Source organism: Sesamum indicum, linkage group LG5, assembly GCF_026168435.1.
Source record: "Sesamum indicum cultivar Baizhima isolate 11 linkage group LG5, ASM2616843v1, whole genome shotgun sequence".
Taxonomy (NCBI): Eukaryota; Viridiplantae; Streptophyta; class Magnoliopsida; order Lamiales; family Pedaliaceae; genus Sesamum; species Sesamum indicum.
Genome location: NC_142661.1, coordinates 2,691,762 through 2,711,778, shown reverse-complemented (window position 1 = coordinate 2,711,778; position 20,017 = coordinate 2,691,762). Strand labels below are relative to the sequence as shown.

General features: G+C 36.9%; 2 protein-coding genes, 2 long non-coding RNA genes and 1 pseudogene across 5 annotated transcripts; 1 reads left to right on the top strand and 4 right to left on the bottom strand.

Annotated features, from left to right (window-relative positions):
* Positions 1–577: 577 nt before the first annotated feature.
* On the bottom strand, positions 578–4,541 carry LOC105162680 (pentatricopeptide repeat-containing protein At1g80270, mitochondrial). Its single transcript, XM_011080768.3, has 3 exons — positions 4,367–4,541; positions 2,762–3,347; positions 578–2,056 (listed from the first exon to the last, which is right to left on the bottom strand). The coding sequence occupies exons 1-3, from the start codon at positions 4,399–4,401 to the stop codon at positions 812–814; spliced, it is 1,866 nt and encodes a 621-aa protein (XP_011079070.1). The 5' UTR covers positions 4,402–4,541; the 3' UTR covers positions 578–811.
* An 889-nt stretch (positions 4,542–5,430) lies between these two features.
* On the bottom strand, positions 5,431–6,226 carry LOC148787993 (uncharacterized). The gene is made up of 3 exons (XR_016065489.1): positions 6,099–6,226; positions 5,913–5,989; positions 5,431–5,461 (listed from the first exon to the last, which is right to left on the bottom strand). It is a non-coding gene; the product is annotated as an uncharacterized LOC148787993 (long non-coding RNA).
* On the top strand, positions 5,987–13,727 carry LOC105162793 (pyrophosphate--fructose 6-phosphate 1-phosphotransferase subunit beta-like; annotated as a pseudogene). The gene is made up of 18 exons (XR_016065488.1): positions 5,987–6,287; positions 6,374–6,445; positions 7,084–7,137; positions 7,816–7,917; positions 8,000–8,105; positions 8,877–8,940; positions 9,102–9,190; positions 9,768–9,899; positions 10,037–10,207; positions 10,365–10,495; positions 10,637–10,748; positions 10,838–10,922; positions 11,345–11,389; positions 11,524–11,592; positions 11,997–12,603; positions 12,776–12,833; positions 12,959–13,045; positions 13,160–13,727. The product of XR_016065488.1 is annotated as a pyrophosphate--fructose 6-phosphate 1-phosphotransferase subunit beta-like (transcript).
* On the bottom strand, positions 9,788–10,788 carry LOC148787992 (uncharacterized). The gene is made up of 2 exons (XR_016065490.1): positions 10,660–10,788; positions 9,788–10,174 (listed from the first exon to the last, which is right to left on the bottom strand). It is a non-coding gene; the product is annotated as an uncharacterized LOC148787992 (long non-coding RNA).
* Positions 13,728–13,825: 98 nt separating the features above from the next.
* On the bottom strand, positions 13,826–19,591 carry LOC105162681 (CDPK-related kinase 1). The gene is made up of 11 exons (XM_011080769.3): positions 18,333–19,591; positions 17,468–17,598; positions 17,034–17,075; positions 16,846–16,954; positions 16,425–16,503; positions 16,050–16,346; positions 15,847–15,959; positions 14,902–15,009; positions 14,731–14,793; positions 14,442–14,609; positions 13,826–14,349 (listed from the first exon to the last, which is right to left on the bottom strand). The coding sequence occupies exons 1-11, from the start codon at positions 18,822–18,824 to the stop codon at positions 14,212–14,214; spliced, it is 1,740 nt and encodes a 579-aa protein (XP_011079071.1). The 5' UTR covers positions 18,825–19,591; the 3' UTR covers positions 13,826–14,211.
* Between the last annotated feature and the right edge of the window lie 426 nt (positions 19,592–20,017).

The window sequence follows — 20,017 nt, the reverse complement described above, 5'->3', positions numbered from 1 at the left end:
TGATCTACTTAAAAAAAAAGTTGATTTCAGGAAACGTAATTAGAACAATCCAAATCCAGAACTAATAATTTCGTTAGTAAATTAACAGATATAGAACTTATTACAAACTTTGTCCATAGTAAACTGGCGGCCCCTAAAAATCAAACCAATGACTTCATTATTTAATTAACAAGTAAAACATACTTCCAAACTTTGTCCGAACCAAGAAGATGCCTCTAAAATTATTAATTCAACATTCTTTTAGTGTGGATATTTTATAGGGGGTAAAAAACATTTACACTCCTTGATATTAAACCAAATTACAAAAACATTCCCTACCTTTTGTAGAATAATAACTATACCCCCGAACAATGTTAGTATAATATTTTTCAAGAGTATTCGTATAAATTTTGCCTTTAAATAGAGAATTGACATATAATTATAGCTATACCCTCATAGAATGTAGCTGTAATTTTATAGAAGGCAATAGAGTATGCTTATTTTTAGCTAACCTCAAGAACTGTCAATGTTTTCACCTCTGACAGTGCAAGTACACTATCAATACCTAAAAATAAAAACAAACAAAAAGGAGAGGAGAGAAGGACAAAAGGATGACATTTTTTCAGTGTAAAGTAATAGCACTAGTCCGATACACAGCCTCCCAGAGAAAGGCAAGATTTTGGAGTGCAACAATATAATAATACCATAGATAAATTGTAACCAAACTAATGAAGAGACAAAACAGCAGGAATGTAGATTAAACTTTCTACCTAGCTACCTTAGATTGCACTCAAGCACAGATCCAAGTGACCCCAGAACCATTCAGTTCCCTTTATTCCAGCAACTCAGCCACTGCCGACTTTCTAAATGCATCTGCTCGATCCAAAAGATCATTCATCGCTTTATTTGGAATGACGCTGTCTGCCTTCATTCTCTCCCTGAACCCATAAGCTGGGGCTTTGGCATTTATGTAGGCAGCGAGAAGTGCTTGGTATGGCCGCACCCGTGAGACATATCCTGCGTCTCTCATCCTAAGGAATATCTTCTCAGCATTGTGTATATCCCCTCTCTTTGCATATTGATCCAAGATTACAAAATAGGAATTAAAAAGTGGTTTCCCACGTTTTTGTTTAAGAGCCTTGTCGAGTATAGAATCTGCTTTTTCCACTTCCCCAGCCCCGACGTAAAGCTTCACAAGTGCATCCCAAGTCAATGGCCCGACAGTGCTACTACTCTCTGCCAGTCGCTTAACGAGATCCTTCCCTTTGGCTAACATTTTGTGATTTGCATATACGTTTAGTAGAAGAGCAAAATGCTTTGAGGAGGGCCTCTTCACTTTTTTCACCATTTTATCAAAAGCTGCCTCGGCTTCTTCAATTCTCTTAAGTTTGCCCCAAGCTCCAATAGCAGCCATGCACTCTTCCATGAATGGATTAGATTCACATACTTTCCAGATTCTCTCAACTTCATCATCCCTTCCGAGGGAAGCATATATGGGAAGCAGCACTCGACACACCCATCGATTTTTTGTTATATCGTCTCCTTCCATTTCTTTCAAAATTGCCTCAGCTTTATCTTTTAGCCCCGCAGCAGTGTAGTGCCGAGCCAAGCTTGCCTGAATTTGAATATTAGGTTCGACCCCTTCAGACTTCATTGTCTCAACAATTTGTTCCATGCCACCAATGTCGTTAGACTGCCCTTTAACATCAATCAAAATCTGGTAAGTAAAAATGGATGGCTTGATATTCTCTTTCTCCATTAGCAACAAAACATCAGCAATTTTCTTCTTGTCGGTCCTCTTGTAGAGAAGCAGCAACTGGTTGCAAGAAAAGCACGTCACAGGGAATAAACTCTTCATTTTATTGAAGACCTCCTCAGATTTCCTCACATTGGTGGCAGAGACACAATTTGCCAATAGGGTACGATAGACTATTTCACCTCTACAAGATTCAGGAATCTTCTGAATGTACTCCTCTGCCTTAAAGATACCACGCACTTTGGAAATTAGGTCCACACGAGAAGCATAATAAGTCTCATGAAACTCAATGTGCTTTGTCGACTCCAACCATTCTGACAACTGAAAAACATTAAGTTAAAAAGTGAGCGCCCGTACGAATCACCTAGATCCGATGACAATGCAGGCACTGAACAACCAGCAAAAGTTAAGATAACTAATATGACATCTATGCAAAAAGAAGCTTATGAACTTGGCGTTGAAAGCAAGCTAACTATTTACTTATCGCCTCATCTCCCCGAGGAAAGCAGAGCATTCAAATCTTTTTTTGTCTTTCGTCGAATTAGGCTGGTCAGTATTGAGAGATCGACGAAACACTTCATGTAGTGAGGGTAATTGCAATATAATGCAAAGCATGTCAAGTTAACAAACTTCCAAATGAAGCAAGAAATAAATTATCACAACAATGATAAATACTTCCAGACTTCAATAGAAGATGGGAAAGGTGGAAACATCTTAGTCTGAGAACTCAGTCATTTGGAAACTGAATAATCTGACTGCCTTCATAGTAGCTGCTCCAGAAGACGGGAAACCAAATGGATTTGATTCTAACAAAGACAGCACATAGCTCACATGCCCCTACAGAGGCTTTTGATTGACTACACAGTAACAGCTTCTCTTCCTCATTTTCTTATACATAAGAGGCCTAAAGTCCAACACAATCATTCTTGCGGTTTGTTGGGTCTAAAGTACACAAAGATAGCAAAAATCCTAGATGAGATTATGAAGTGAAATTGACTTGATATACAAAAGAATTAGTCTACATACCTGCAAGGCCTTAACGAACATGCGCCGCTTCCGTAGATGAAGCATAGTTAATGATACTTCTGTTTGGGTCACTTCATTTCCTTCTTCAACCCATTTATCCAAAGCCTTGCTGACCGATGAAAGGGGGGCAGCAAGTATAGCCTTAGTCAATGCTGAAATAGCTTTACCTTTTGGAGATCTTTTCTCTCCAACATCAGTATCAGTTCCCACCTTCCCCAACTCATTTTGCATATCATCAGCAACACCCTCACCTTCAGAGAGATCTGATTCATCATCGATCTCATCGCCAGAAGCAGCTCCTTGAACCGCATCAAGTGGAGTTTCGAGCTCAGAGAAAGCATCCTCCAAGTCATCATCTCCCTCTCTGCTGCTCTTAGCATCCGCCTGTGAAGAAAAGGTTCGAGCTCCTGCGTATGACTTTGAATAACTAGATGATGTGTTGTAAAATCTTGTCAAATATAAAGATTCATCCAACAATTTTCCTTGAGGTTCAACAACTCCAGCATTGTGATTTTCCAAACAGCTTCTTGCAATCTCTGACTTCATACAGCTGATTCCAATGGTTCCGGAACTTAATCCTCGATTCCTGAAAGAAAAAGAATACATATCACAATTATGACAAGAGGTCAAGAATAGTGAATGCTAAATTTTCAACTACATCCGAGAGAAACAAATATAACAATAACAATAGAAGCAGCCAGAGTCAGTACAGACAATTAAAATATGACAAACGTAAAAAATGCCAAATTATTACGCATAAAAGACCAATTAAAACGGCGAACAGTTCGGCAAATCATGAAAAAATCAACACCGAACGCCTTAAAGAAGTACATTCAGTGCTTACAGCTCTTGCAGTGCATTAAAATCTAAGTGTCATTCTGGACAGCAGGTGAGCATTAAAAGAATAAAAATAAGACAAATAGATGCTTGGGTGCATAAAGTATATTCAGACCGCCCTTTTGAAGCTCAAGACACCTTTTTGCTCCAATTAAAAGTGGGTTTTATAAGGATACCCCCCAGGAAAAAGCCTTTCTAAGTAAAGGAAACACTGCCATTCTCACGAATTTAACAAAAAAGATGGCTAGCTTGAAGAGCTGCACTCAAAAGTGCAATGAAGTAAGGCACCAAGAAGAGTTCAACTGATTTGCAAGAAAATTAAATAGACTGCCAATACCATTTTAAGCTAAACTCCTTTAAGAAACATTCAGAGAACTCCTCAACCAACAGATAATACAAGTAGCATCAAGACAATACGAGATATCTATTCTCCAAATTTTCTTTTCTTTTTTCCTTCTACTTAATTTACACCAAGTAACAATGTCACCAGAACTGACCACTTAAAATCTCACAAAAGCTACAGAACACAAATATACGGAGCATTTTAGCCATAGGCTCCCACACGCACACAAACATGTAATTGCAAGACATACACATATAGAAGATACGAAATGGCACAGCTAATATATTCCCATCCATGAAAATTAAAGGGAACTCAATAAAATCAACTAAGAACAAAAAAAAACCCTAAAACAAAGCATTTCAAGCACATAAATCAGCATTCGGACAAATACTTGTCCGGCGTAAACTGACAGAGGAATGAATTACTTGAGATGAATCGAGGTCCGTCGAAGTGCCCACATGCTGATTATTGAAAGGGTAATTCCTAAATTTTGCTAGCTAATATTAGTAGTAATAGAGATGGGAAGAGTTTGCGAGAGCAAGAGACTGAAAGCTTGGAGAAATGCGAGTGAGAAGGCTTAAAACCCTAAAACCCTTTCGTGGAGTTATAGTCTTAAACATATAAAATTTCCTGAAAGGCCCTAATTTTCAGACTGCCCCCTTAATTTTCAAATAATTACATATAGGTCACCTGAAGTTTGTATTCGCATCACTTCTCTTTTCCTTAAAACAATATTGGTCATTATGATAAGTCGTTTCTGCTTATATATAATAAATATTTTTTATACTTTAAGTTATTTTATAAATAAAATAAAATATAGAACTAACACATCACATTTAAAAAAAATCAACTTAAGGTTATTATCAGCACAACAAAAAAAATCGTACAATAGCATCACAAACGATCTTTTTCGAGTGTAAACTTCATTTCTTTTTATATTAATATAAATATATCAAAATTATATATTTAACTTTACATTTTGAATTTTTAATTGTTATAGAAAATAATTCATTTTATTGAAAGGTTATATTTTATTTTAATATTGTTACATTAATATAATATTATCTGATCAATCGGAGACAAGTATGTCAGTACTTATTGACTCAATTAGTGATTAGGGAGCACTTTTAATTAATTGATTGTGGGTTCGATTATTTTTGTCGATGTAAGAGTTGTATCGATTTTAGGGGGTATGTTCCGATTTGTGGTGGTAATTGGAACAGAAGTTTTCCAAATTCTTTTATTAAAAAAAAGGGATAATTATAATTATTATTTTTGAATTTTGGTGTAATTATACATTAAACTCTTGTGGTTTGAAAAATTATATCTAGTACTTCTGAATTTACATCCATATTACAATTAGGTTTATCTGTTAATCAAAATTAGTGAATTTATTGATATTAGCAAAAATATTGAATGAAAGCTGAAATTTACATTGGATTAATTTTATTATTGACTTATTGCATGTCAAACGAATTTTTTACCTGAATAAACCACCATATCTTCCCACGTGCATTAACCTGTGAAGACATAAAAGGATAATTTGATTATAAAAAAATAATTTTGACGTATAATAAATCAATAATAAGTCAATCATTGATAAATATTCGACGGTCCCCCTGGTTCCGCCACTGGAAATCCAGGTGGTTTGCGTCTTTATTTCTTGCAAGTTGGTTTATTTGCTAGTACAGGTGTACCGTAGCAAGCGTAAATTGAGACACATGCATGATAAATGTCAAAATTTATATGAATGAGATCGATAACTCAATGAAAGCATAACGGATGCTTAGTGTTGAAAAACAGTGTCCAGACAATTCAAGTCATTAGGTCGGAGGAGATTGAATGGACATGCTTGTGTAGTTTAAAAATCTGGAAGCGGAGTTTCAAGAAAGTTAAAGTTAGGGGACAACTCAACATCCTTCATAATGTAAAGCATGAGATCTTTTAGCTAATGGAAAGCCAGATGGTTACTATTCATTGCCAAAATCCACAGGTAGAAAGATCTTCTCTACATCTGACCTCTAGAGGCCATCTCTTAATGCATTAATCTGGAAGGAAAAAAGATGTTAGCCTTGTAGCTAGTACAAGATAGAACTTACATAACAAAGTTGAATATATATACTTCGAGTTCTTCATTTTTGCATGAGAAAACTTAACTCATTCACTCATATGGTGTGAATAGATGAAAATGCAAAGCTTTTCCCAGTCCTTTTTGGACAACCATCTGCAAAGATTGTACCTGCTGATCAGAAATCTACAGCTGATTCGAATCAAAGATTAAAAGTTGGTGTTGTCCTTTCCGGAGGACAGGCTCCTGGTGGGCATAATGTCATATCTGGACTTTTGGTGAGCTCTTTAGTTCTCATCATGATCATAAATTCTTAGTTATGGTCTTGTTTCAAGTTTTCATGATATTATTTTGTTGTCTTTAGATTATTTACAGGACAAGACAAAAGGTAGCACATTGTATGGTTTTCGGGGTGGTCCAGCAGGGATCATGAAATGTAAGTATGTGGTATTGACCACCAACTACATCTATCCTTAAAGGAACCAGGTAAGGATCTCAATCCGTTTTGACAAAAATGAGTTTTCAATGGGTAATTTAATCATGGATGAAGTAGAATGAGTAATATTTCAATGGAAAGAACTCACATGCCCATGAAAGATCAATCTTGAAGTTTTGTCCTCATTATAAGATCACGTTTTCATGAACAAGGCAACATAGGACTTGGTATTCTTCTTACTGTTGTGGGTTTTTTCTATTTGATAATTACTTCGTCCAATGTAGCGAAGCATCTCCATAGCTTTGTACTACTAAAATTTTTACATCATGATATTTGCATCTGATTTATACTCATATCTATGTCGAAGCTTCCTAGAAAGTAGAGCATTTCAGTATTTCACCAATTTTTTCTTAGATTTGAATCTTATTTATGTGTATAAATGAGAAGAGAAAGGAGTTTGCGCTGGTATTTGGAATATTTGGAAGATAGTTTTACAATGTAACAGAAATAGATTAATGCAACAAATGGTTACCACCACCGGCAATGCATATTCTACTTTTTCTTCTTTTTTTTCTTAGTTTGAACATTCACATAATATATCTCCAACTGTTATCGATTACATGTTGTTTCCGTAACAGGGTGGCTTTGACATGATCTGTAGCGGGAGAGACAAGATCGAAACCCCTGAACAAGTAGGTCATTGTTATTTCATACATTTGCTATATCTAAGCCATAAGATGCTTTTTGGTACCTTTATCATCCATCCCCATCTCCTAATGCCAGAAAAACTTCTTTCAAGTTTTTCAATGCAATCAATCAACTTGGAGGATGCCTTTACCAATTTCTTCAAGGCAGCATGTATACAAATATTTTACGAAGTGCCTTGTGAGTTATATGAAATGAATATTAGTAACTTGTTCAGGTTTAGTGAACCATCCAATTGATTATGCCTCCAAATGAACTAAACCTCACTTTCATAAGCAAGATGGACTTTGCCACATTTATGTTTTGTAAACTCTGCTTCCAGTGTATTCTTTGAGCCAATAAATTAAACGTTTACTTGAGAGATTTCTGTAGCGACATAAAATTCTCTTTGTAAGAAGAAATATGGTTCACTTTGGCTATTGTGATGACACTCCCCTCAATTTTGTTCCCTCCATCTCTTTTTACTGTTTTTAGTTAAATTGCTTCTTCTTGCCCAATGGGATAGGTCTGCTGACCACTTAAATTTTGTCGCATGGTCGTCACACCTTGGTGTTCATAATCGTGACCTCGGTTGCTGAGACCAACCTTACAAGCATCAACAATATAAGTTGCATTACATTGAAACAAATCATTCTTCTAATGACTCTGCTTACATTGCCTCTCAGTTCAAGCAGGCTCAAGAGACGGCAATGAAGCTTGATTTAGATGGACTTGTTGTCATCGGAGGTGATGATCACTAATGCCTGTCTCCTTGCTGAGAACTTTAGGTAGAGATTCTTCTTATTGGTATTTTAGTTTGTTTACAACTCCACCTATGGTTAAATATTTTCATTGAATAAACAATTTCAGGGAAAAGAAAATGAAAACCCGGGTTATTGGATGTCCTAAAACAATTGATGGTGACCTAAAATCCAAAGAAGTTCCTGCAAGTTTTGGATTTGATACAGCGTGCAAGGTGACCTTAATTTGCAAGGATCATTTGTGTTTTGGCCCTTTTTTCAATTGGCGGGTGGTGTAGTTCCTATAGTCCAAGCATAGTAGTTAATGTGCTTACTGATGTTTTCGGTAGAGATTAAGTCACTGATGCATTGTTGCTCTGGTGTCTTTTCTTGTGGAAGTTCTTCAGACCTAATTGTAAAATGAATAAAAATGCAGCTATGCTGGTTACATGCTTTTGTTCACAGTGTTTTATTCACAAGCTCACATAAATTATTTGTTTTTGACCCTCAAGAAAGTCAATATTCATGTACGACAGCAGACTGGACTCATCTTAGATACTGGGATTGCCACTTTACTGTGCTCTTAGTCTGAACAACTAAACTGACTTTGGTTTCGCTAGCATGGTGGCCATGAGCGCCATTTCTAGGATTTCCTCCTTTTCTGTCAGCTCTAACTCTAAGTTTCACTTATCGAATGTTGGCTATGTCATGCTTCTTTTCTTTCCATCTTCATTTCACTTTTACTCAGACTGAATTAATAGGTGAAAGATGCTTTCTAGTTTTGGTTTTACGAACAAATCTACCGCGATAAACCTATTACATAACGATGTCTTCACATTCATCACATTTGTAATTGCTGTTTTACTTTTCCCCTTTACACTGTAGGAATCTATGAGTTCAAACTTCTTTCTTCCCTCCTCCCATTCTTGCTTGCTTGGTCTGCTTTCATTGGTTCTTTTACTTAAAAGGTTCAATATATTTACTATGTTTATATTCTGAAATTGCAGTTATATGCAGAAATGATTGGGAATGTTATGATAGATGCTCGCTCAACTGGAAAATATTATCATTGTAAGTGCAAGATAGTGAGATTGTCCGCATTTGCTGTTTGAGTGACCTACATTTGCTGTTTTTAAGTGAGTGAGTCTATATTTGAACGGCTACCTTGTTCTGTTGTTAGGTGCTTAGAGGCTGTCACATTTTGTATCTGATTTAACTTATGTCCTGTTTAGTTGTGAGGCTTATGAGCAGAGCTGCTCCTCACATAACATTGGAATGCAGTTTGCAGACTCATCCTAACATAACTATCATTGGTGAAGAGGTAGTCTAATTCTTTTGTTCCAACTTTTGTGTTTATTTGGAATTGAAATGCATTTGTTTGGGTGGAGGGAAGCTTTGGATGCCATACTCCAAAACCTCAAGTAATTATGTAAATTCCCCTCAAGATCTTCTTTTATAAGCACGTTGTTCAAATTTACATTTCTCTTGGGAGCTTCCATATAATCCTAGATGGGCATACACCCTACTGCCCAGTTTGATCCAAAATGAAGGATCCACCTTTTTTGCAGAGGTCCATTTCATGGCACCACAAGGACAGTTATAATCTTCTAGTGATATTTGTTTTTTCATTTATCCAGACTCTCACTTCTCTGCGATAATTCCTGTATGGATGTGTCCGACCAACTGAAAGGACCTTAGTTCTAAAGATACCTTTATGAAAGTTACTGCTGAGCACAGAGAAAGACCTCCATATACAGCATCTTCTTTTGTTGGCATCCATATTTATTTGCATGTATCATGTATCATATATGAGAAAATTTAATTAGCTTCTTCGTCTAACTATTATCATCTTTCAACATCCTTTATGTTTGTAATCACCATTTATTTTGTCACTGAAGGTTGCAGCAAAGAAACAGACTCTGAAGAATGTTAGAGATTATATCACAGATGTTTTCTGTAAACGTGCTGAGAATAGTTACAACTATGGGGTTATACTTATACCAGAAGGCTTAATTGATTTCATCCCAGAGGTTTATAGTCCTAAAATAAGCTCTTTATGCTATAGTGATCATTTTGGCTCCTTTTCACTTTCACATTTCCTCGAACTTTTACAAGGCATCATAACGGAAGTTCCAACTGATCTTGACCTTGTAGTCCATCCTTACAGGTGCAACAATTGATTGCAGAGCTGAATGAAATCCTCTCACATGATGTTGTTGATGAAGGTGGAATGTGGAAAAAGAAACTGGGGAGCCAATCTCTCAAGCTTTTTGAAATCTTACCACAAGCCATTCAGGAGCAGTTGCTGCTGGAAAGAGATCCACATGGAAATGTGCAGGTAATCATGCTATTGGTTGAATGGATATCCATTGATTACATAAGTTAATGATTATCCTTGCCTCTTTTATCCTCTTGTTCTGAAATTATTTCCAGTTCAGATTCATTCAGCATGAAGGAATAAGGTGATGCTGATGCTATTTGTTCTTATTATCTAGGTTGCTAAAATAGAAACAGAGAAAATGCTTATAGAAATGGTGGAGACTGAATTAGAGTCCAGAAAGAAGCAAGGGTTATACAAAAATGTGTTCAGTGGACAATCTCATTTCTTCAGGGAATTAAAAACCTAGTGCAATTAGATTAAGACAGTGAATGGAATAAGACTGTGAAAATCTTGCTTCCATTTCCCCTCAGGGTATCCAACAGAAACAGTAAGGAGATGAACAATGGCTGATATAACAGTTTGGTTTAAATCCTTGTTCTTTTCCAGATATGAAGGATGATGTGGTTTACCTTCAAACTTTGATGCCAACTACTGCTACGCATTGGGCTATGCTGCCGGAGCACTCCTTCATTCTGGGAAAACTGGGCTGATTTCCTCAGTTTGTGCTTTCCTCCTTTATTCGTTCCTACATAGAAATTCTTGGAACACTTGATAGATTCAATGCTAAATTCGTGGTTCATGATTCAGGTGGGAAACTTGAGTGCTCCAGTTGAAAAATGGGCTGCAGGTGGAACAGCGTTGACATCTTTGATGGATGTGGAAAGAAGACACAGTAATATTTCTTCCTGTTCATTAATAAGTAAAATACTCACCTTCACGTGTTTGGTTGTTTTAATGTTCTCAAAGACTTGGAATTTGCATGTGCAGTATCTGAAATTCAGTACAGAGTGACAGTCTTGAGGCAGCTCTTAACTCTTTAAACAATAACTTTCTTCATTCCCTTGCTCTTTTCTCTTTTATCTTTACATTTTGCTTCAGACCACCTTGTCATTGCCCACCCCTCCTCTCCGTCCTGGAAATGGAGAAAGCAAAGAGAAGATACAAAGGAAGAACATGAAATAGCAGAAAAAAGAAAACTGAAATTTTGAAAACAACATGTATATTTCAGTAGAAGTTTTGATGACCTTTACTTGCCACTTTGCAACACATTCCAATTATTTTCTCTTTTCCAACCAAACGTCTATATCTCTGCAGGAAATTTTAAGCCTGTGATTAAGAAGGCAATGGTGGAACTTGAAGGTAACTTCTTTACAGAATACCTACATTTCTGCTCACTACTAAGTGCCATCTGGGGCACTGGCTAGGACACAGTTCTATCTTTCTGAGGCCGGTTTTTGCGTTGCAGTATTTTACACATTTTTCTGTCCAACTAGGGGCTCCTTTCAAAAAATTCTTGTCCATGCGTGAAGAATGGGCTATAAAGAACCGATACATCAGTCTAGGTATATCATGCAGTAAATCTACTGGCTTAATATGCTATATACCTCGGGCTAATTTAAGTGTGGAGTAGGCTTATAGAAAAACCGGCTTTTTCTGAAAACTTGTTTGACAAATTCTACTTATATCAAGATAGAGTTACATCAGATTCCAGGATATTTGATCAACAAATCATTAACAGGTCATGAACAGTATAAGTATCTGAGCGATCTCTGCAAAACTCTTTTCACGCGTCATAAACTCAATGTTATTTTCGTCTTTGCATGATCATTGAGCAAGTGAAGTCTAATGTACTAATAAATACTGTTATGGATATCAATTCCATGAATATACTACTTTCAAGAACATCTAGGCAAATGGATTATACAACGTTGAACCTGTTTTTGTTTTGTGTCAAAATCTTTGGCAGGCCCTCTTCAGTATGTTGGTCCAACATCAAATAGCTCCAATCACACTCTGATGCTGGAGCCTGGGACTTTATAACCAAGGACTTTACTGCACTTAATTCCGCTTCCAATTCTATGCTACAGAATTAGAGTTAGTGATTAGATTCAAACGCAGGATAGCATTTAGACATATCTTTCTCCTTGCAATTCTCGGAGATATGTGTGAATCTCGAACGATATTATGCAGATCGAACGATAATCTTTTTAGCTGTTTTGTTTATCATGGTGACAGTTTATAAGAGCAGAAGTGATTTTCATATAGTTTATTTCCCTTTATCATTATTGTTTCAGGTCATAATTATATCTTAAAAGCTTCACCTAATTACTATGCTCCATATTATTATTGTATTTTTTAATGAAAAAAGAATGGAACATTGGCTTTGAAGTTTCAAATTATGAAGGTAAAACTTTAGGGCTCTGATATCTATTCAGATGCTGACTTTCTTCAACTTCTCTGTTTTCAGTTTCCTAAATCTTTTGCTTCACTTTTGTTAAGATTTTCTTGGCCATCTGCGGATGGTACATCGTCTAGGAATGTTCAATGAGTACACTATTGACCATCCTATGCAGGTCAGTGGACAATTCTTCTTATAATATGAATTTGGGCAAATTTATATACTTTTGGTGGCTATCGTCTAGTTGCACTTGCTTAGCATGTGAACAGTTTCCCCGTTTCTCTTAGGTACTTATTCCACTTTGGCCCCCAAAGGCTTTTTACTATCTTGAACCTTGTTGCTTGCAGGTTTTAGTTTTAGAGATGATGTCAGAAGTTGATAAGAGTTGCTGCCGAGTTGGATGAGGTAGTTCACTTGGTCTATTTATTTGTTGTTTTAAGTACATTTATAGCAAATCAACACATTCTGTCCTAGTTGTACTCTTTCTTTTTCATGTTCATATATGTGAATAAACATTTCTAATTTTGCAGATGAGCAGGCACACACAAGTCAAGTCTATGAGGACGAATAGCTCTTTCCTGAAAGTAATGAGAAATTATTTGAGATGTGTTTGGAAGGTTGGTTTTGTAGGAAAAAACATAGAGATGTGGATGCCAGTCTGAACAATCTATTTGCTTCTTTTGTTCAGCAAACTATTTCCATTACTATGCTTGTTCAATGGGCTCTGACAGGAACTCAGCAGAGCAAGCACTTTGTGTTCCAGGAACAATGTCATTGCTGCACTAATATCCTTCTCGAGCGACGGAGAAACTGAACATGCAATACTTTGGCTATGAAACACAGTGTTAATGGGATACTGCTGAAGTTAAAGATGGAGCAGCATCACCGGTGTGATGACTCCCTCATTCTTTATGAAGCCAGAAGCATCAACCGCTCTTGGGGAACCATTGTCAGCCCGCATGGTAAAGCTCTCATCAGGGTTCACTCTGCTTTCTGGTTCACATTTGTCGAAAATATCTACTCGAGATAGAATTGCATAGCTGTAAACCTTGGAAATGTGTACAGTTGGTTCTCATGCATGGAGCTTGTGAATGTGCTGGATTTTGATTCATGGTCTTGTTTGCTGCAGTAGCCAAAGCTTTGAACACAGGTTGTAGAATGTAGACCATGGATTTCAGACGCCCCACAGTATGTTGCAGCTAACGAGTAACTGAGTAGATTATACAGATACTGTTTAAGGTTTGCGAATATTACAAAAAGATGATGGATTTTGAGAAATTATATTACTCCTTGCAGTTATTTTTGGCCCCCCACAGCTGTCATCGATTACCAAGTCTTCAAAAGCTGCGAAAGAAGCAAAACGCAGACAAATGTAGAATAAACAAAAGACAAAACTCTTAACAATGATATGATTTATTGAGAAGCTAAGTTCACAGGGTAGACAAAGGGATAAAATAAAGACACAAAACCACCTTCAGCTTTGAGTTGTTTCTCTAGCCCCTAAATACATCTTTGTGATCTATTCTTATCTGTACAATCCTCTACATCTCATCAACAGCAAATACGGAAAGAACGGAGAAAATTACAAGGAGACAAAACGTACTGAAGTGGATTTGCTGCAGATGGCTACAGCTCCAACATCCAGCAAACGTTCTGTGCAAAACTTAACATGTCGATTCTTCTAGGTGCCCCCTTGATTGGTTGAAAGTCGATCTTCTGAGGCGTTTAAGTAGCAACGACAATGGCTATCATTTAAAGAATGGATTAGTGGCTCGACTCGATGTCACGCCTTCTGAAATGAGCGGGAGGACACTCCATGTAGTAGTCTTACAAAGCCCAAGAAGCTGAGCTTCCCATCTGAGTGTCTTATCCAGTCTTGCAGAACTACATGGACAGGAACTGATGGACTAAGTCCGAGCTCCTGTCCACACAACAGATGGTCAGATTCTTGAGTAAACAGATACAGAAATGAGAATCTGTAACACATTTTGAGAGAGAGAGAGAGAAGCATACTGAGGCAAGTTCCTCGATCATAATGGGTCGGTTCCCATCCTTCTCGAAAAATTCGTAGGCATGGCGTGCATGTTGCTCCCAGCTTTCCATTCCTTCCAGCTGATGTACGCTTATTGCTGCAGCGCAGAATTCTTCAAAATCCAATTTTCTGTACTGAAGAGAACTCACCTGCATGACACAAGAAATGCATTTTGCAGTTTTCATCACTAAAGCACTACTTGCGTTGACTCACTAGTTACACTGTAAAACTAAATGACCAATTGAACAGAAAGGTTAATGAAAGTTTTACCACATTGACATAGTCTAGAACCCGTGAATCCTTCATTGCATCGGTGGAGTTCTTTGACATAGCCTGCAGAGAAGGTGATTAAATTGGCAAAGTAATATAAATGAAAAACCAGCAAATATAGTGTCAGAGAACACTTGCGCGCGCGCGCGCACACACACACAGAGAGCTTACGGTTTTGAAGTTTTGTAGGGATATAAATCCGCTTTTATTTGGCCCCAACAGTGTGAACTGTTCTCGGAGATAGGCTAGCTGCGGAATCGTCAATGTTTTTGCAAGAGCCTGTTGCAATCACAGAAAATGAGATTTCTCATTTTGCAGCACTATTTTGAAAGAAAATGTACACAGTCGGCATAGATAGTTTTCATCAGAGAATGAAAGGAGAACAACTCTAATTGAATTAGCCTTGCACGTGCCTTGATGTAAGAAACTGAAAACCTATGATTCAGAACTAGAGGAGAAGATATCTAGGAATACAATGATTTCAGTCATTGTAAGAATACAAATAATACACGCAACCGTAATCTTAGCAGGTATAAGAGAACTGTTAGCTAAGTCTAGTGACCTGAACTTACGAGATACCTAACAAGGAAGAGGTTTATGCATCTGATCATCACCATATGAAGGGCTTTTATGAAATATCCAAAGGATCGAGCCTAGCTGAAGTGGGAGAGCATCATCTCAGCACAGTTTAATTGATGAATCTTCATAAACTTAAAGAGCAAATTATGTAGGTTACTATAAGACGTCTACATAAAATATCGATTCACCAAACAAGAGAAATAGAACAAGTTCGCATGTTTTGAAGTAGGGTAAGATAGTGCCTTTCAGAGATAACAGCAACATAAAGACTCAGTTTGTCTAGGGATATCGAGTCGGGAGAATATGTGACTGCTCTCTGATTTTAGTCTTGACCTCAAGATATTTTAATTAAACAAAGAATTAGTTTCCGAAAAGTAAGATATCCTTTTCCTCAACCAGCACTCACCTGAATGAAGGATAAGGAAGAAAAATTGAAACATGAGTATATGAAAACAAGCAACAAGATAGATCAGCACTTAGTGGGCAAAAAATCATATTTGTCATGAATTTTTCTCTGTAGTCAACATATATACATACCCCTAAAGCTGCCTTTCTCAAAGAAGACGAACATATGTAAGCTTTTACGAGCTTATACGTTATCGTATCTAGAGGGATCTTCACATCGTGGTGTCCTGCCAGCCATGGATGACCTAGAAATGAAAATCATGCAAGATATTAGATTGGATTTAGGTGGGGAATAGATCATAGTTCCGAGAAATAGTTACCGATCGACTACTTACTAAGAGCCTGAGCTGCTGTTATCCTTTTACGGTAATCCTTGTTCAATAACCGTTTTACGAAATCTATAGCATCAGGGGACAGAGAAGGCCATGGGGCTTCCTCAAAGCTTGGGTCGGCCTTTAGAACGGCTCTGAAGATTCCAGATTCCGTCCTCGCCCAGAATGGTCTGCTTCCGCACAGAAGAATATAAGCAATCACACCAATACTCCACATATCAGCCTCCGTTCCGTATGATCTATGCAAAACTTCAGGTGCCACATAATAAGCACTTCCAACAATGTCATTCAGCCTTTCATCTGCCAAGAAATTTACTCATTAAATCAACTTTTACAACAGTAATGCGAAGAACACCGAAGTATCAGCAATAGACCTACCTGGCTTTACATAATCGGAGAGTCCAAAGTCAATTGCCTTCAAAGTGGAATTCTCATCTTTCGAAGCAAAGAGAAAATTCTGAGAGTATGTACAAAATCCATGTCAGTTATAAAAACAAAAGTAACACACCTCTCATTTCTCATGACAAAAGTTGAATGCTATACTAGAGCTTCAATATTCAGTTAATTATTCAAACTTTAGCAGGAAAAAATATACTTGAATACCGGAAATAAAAGAAAATCACTTTAGATAAGTTTCTTGATAATAATCAATGCACAATCCAAATATCAGTTATCATGTGCCGATGACTTTAGGCAACTGACAGTCTTAATATAAACCAGAACAACTAAGGTCCAAAACTTCAGATGCAAGAAGTCTGGTGAAGCAAAGAAATGTAATTGAGGACATAAGTAGCTCTACCTCAGGTTTTAGATCTCGGTGGACCACACCTTGGAGATGACAATAGGCGACCACGCTTAAAATCTGTACCATGACAATTTTCGCATCTTCTTCCGGGTATTTTCCACCTCTGAAGCAAACAAATGGACAATTACTTAGAAAGACTGGAAGCATGAGAAACTGTCTGAGAAATTCAAAGAAAAGCATACCTAGAAAGTATGCTATCCAGTAGTTCTCCTCCTTTGCATAGCCTGGAAACAGGAACTTGAATTCTCTTAGTCTTTAAACATCTAACTGGGACAATCAACCTCATAAAAGACTCTTGTGCTATGGACTTTGAAAACGCTAATAAAGAATCAACAGAACCAACTAAATGATGACACGAAAGGTTTAATATAATCATCAATAAAGTTATCGACCCTGTAAGACACAAATTACTGTAAACTCTACACTTCCAAATAGTCTGCCTGGCCACCATAAGTAGCATGTGGAAACTGATATCCGCATAAAAGAAGGAAAATTTCAAATTTTGTTTTCATATCTAAACCATATGAACTGGCAAAGTTTCTGCATGACGGATGTTAATACAAGAATGTATCAGAGATAGACTCTGTGAAATAAGGTTGAAATAGTCCAAACTTACTCCATGACTATATAGACCTTGTCCTCATCCTCATAGGCATCATAGAATTGCACTAAGTTCTTATGTCCGGTTAATGCACGTAGTATCTTCACTTCTCTTCTCACGTCCTCTATGGCAATTGCTGTAGTCATCTGTACAAAACACAAAATTTCTGGGTCCTTAATTTTAATGAATTTTATACAATTTTTTTTAATAAAATCTATTTCTTAGACAAAGATAAGTCAAATTCTCAAAGGCAAAATCGTGCAACACTTGCAAACCATGAAAAGGGCAACACTTCTGTGACCAGCTTTGCATTGATGAGTAATCAAAAACCAACATGCAGACATGTACGACTTAGAAACCGCAATCTGCAAGTTAGTAATAAGTATAGAAGGTAATAAACATAAGATTCTCCCATATTGGAAACTGTAAAGACCACTTACGGACATCCTTAGGTAGTCGCAAATTCTACAAAGATTCTTCATGAAATTGACGATAACTAGGATAGTTTACAAACTTGACTTTCTCATAATTATTCGTTATGCAATCAAGTAGTTACAATTATCATTGCCTGTATACAGCTAAACATGCACGTGCACAACAGCACCAACCTCTGCGGCACAGAGAAAGTATAAACTACTTGCTTGTAAAGTGAAATCATTATATATACTCATCTTTGTTCATAATGCATAAATTCCAAAATACACAGATAAGGAAGAAATAAAACGAACAAAGAACAAAACATAAACAAAAAAAACAAAACCCAGTGATAAATAGCTGCAAACATACTTATTATAAACGAATAAAAGAGGCAATTCAAAGCAAATTTCTTTTTCTCCACATTACATATACATCTCCTAAGAGTTAAAGCAAACTGATTAACCTTTGATTTTGGTATAACTTTAACAGCCACATCTTGCCCTTTCAAGCTTCCCTTCTTTCCTTTAGCAGAACAAGTGTAACCAAAGTGCCCTCTACCAACCTCTTCTCCAAGCTCATAATGGCTGGTGAAATTCTTTGAGAACCCAAAATTCTTGTCTAATCCAATAATCTCACACTCACTCCCTTCAGGTATAGTGGCCTCATTGGGCTTAACAGAGCCATGCCTTCTTGCAAGCAAGGCCTTAATATGCTTAGCCGGTGACGGTGGTGGAAATGGGCGTTTAAGGAAACGGAGGGGTGTTGAAGGGACACTGCTAGAATTAGCAGGGGAATTCTTGAACCCACTAGGCAGTGGACTTGGGCTATAAAATGGGAATTTAGGGGTTTTCCCAGTGGAGGAATTGAGTCCAGGCTCATTGTTTTCACCTGGGATTACAGGATTTTCAGACAGATTTTGTGGGGGTTCAATGGGTTTTCCATGACAAAGTCCCATGGAATCTCAGCGGGAGGATTTAGGAAAATAAGTAAAACCAAAGTTGAAAAAAATCTAAAACTTGTGATCAAGAACAATGGAGAAACTTCAAACCATTTGAAGGTAAAAGAATTCCAGCGAAGATGGAACTCTCAAAAGATTAGAATCAAGAAACAGTGTAACCACACTGCTTAAAAACTTAATCCTTTAGCATAATAACTCAAGAAAGAATCTTCAAGCTTGATCAGCAGAACCCAGAAAGCAACACGACAGAATTTGCCAGGGAAGTAAAATCCCAAAGCAAATCCAAGGAAAAGAAAAAAGAGTGAAAAAGAGAAAGCCCAAGAATGGAAAAAATGAAATAAAAATCTTGTCAGATGAAAAGGGATTAACTTTCTTATTGTAATGATCAATGCCAGAAAGATTGCAAAAAATATGCAAGAAGAATCAGGAGGAATGAGGAACTGATTTCAGCTCAAGAAAAATGGGTAGAAATAGCAACTTTGGAATCACTCAAAGCAAGAGATGAGAGAACCTTGAACTTGAACCCCAAAAGAAAGATGGAAACAAAAGAAGAACACACCACCAACAAGAAATGGGGCTGAGAAAAGAGCACAAAAGTGAGAAAAAGATGCTTAGCAGAGGCTGCAAGAAAAGAGCAGTGAATGGGGGAAAAAGCAAGAAACCCAACCCCCTTTCTTCCTCTGCTTTTCCATTCTTCTTTCTTTTTTAAAAATAATTTTAATTTCTTTTCCAACTTTTATGCCAAGAATTTATTTCTCCTTTCTTTGATTTTCTTGGAATGGTTTGTGAAGATATATCATTTTTGGTAGAGGCCCTATTATTAATTGATAATATTTTTGGTGGGGTTTAGGTTTGGATCCTTCCAGCCTGTTCACTTCTCATAGAGAGAGAGAGAGAGAGAGATGAGTGAGTTGTTGTATAGAGTATTTTCATGTGTAAACATCTGCAAACAACTAAGCTAACTACCATTTTGATTTAATTATTTGTGTAGTTTGAGCTTTGACTATCTTTTTTTGGGATTTTCAACTTTGAATTTTTGGACTTCCAAAAAGAAATCAATTTTATGCCCTTTCTGCCTCAACAATTCAGACCATCACTTCCTAATATTTCATCAGCGATTGCTTCTGGAGATATTAGTAATTTAATGAAACAGCAATTACACTTTAGTCCCTAAACTTTCAAATGTTATT

What these genes read in the sequence shown, in the direction of transcription:
- LOC105162680 (XM_011080768.3), bottom strand. Translation starts at nt 4,401, where the DNA reads ATGTGGGCACTTCGACGGACCTCGATTCATCTCAA. An exon ending in CGGACCTCGATTCATCTCAA is followed by an intron (nt 3,348 to 4,366) that starts GTAATTCATTCC and finishes TTTTTCTTTCAG; the next exon opens with GAATCGAGGATTAAGTTCCG. An exon ending in TGTTCGTTAAGGCCTTGCAG is followed by an intron (nt 2,057 to 2,761) that starts GTATGTAGACTA and finishes AATGTTTTTCAG; the next exon opens with TTGTCAGAATGGTTGGAGTC.
- LOC105162681 (XM_011080769.3), bottom strand. Translation starts at nt 18,824, where the DNA reads ATGGGACTTTGTCATGGAAAACCCATTGAACCCCCACAAAATCTGTCT. An exon ending in CTCCGATTATGTAAAGCCAG is followed by an intron (nt 16,347 to 16,424) that starts GTAGGTCTATTG and finishes ATTTCTTGGCAG; the next exon opens with ATGAAAGGCTGAATGACATT. An exon ending in TGAGAAAGGCAGCTTTAGGG is followed by an intron (nt 15,010 to 15,846) that starts GTATGTATATAT and finishes TGATTGCAACAG; the next exon opens with GCTCTTGCAAAAACATTGAC.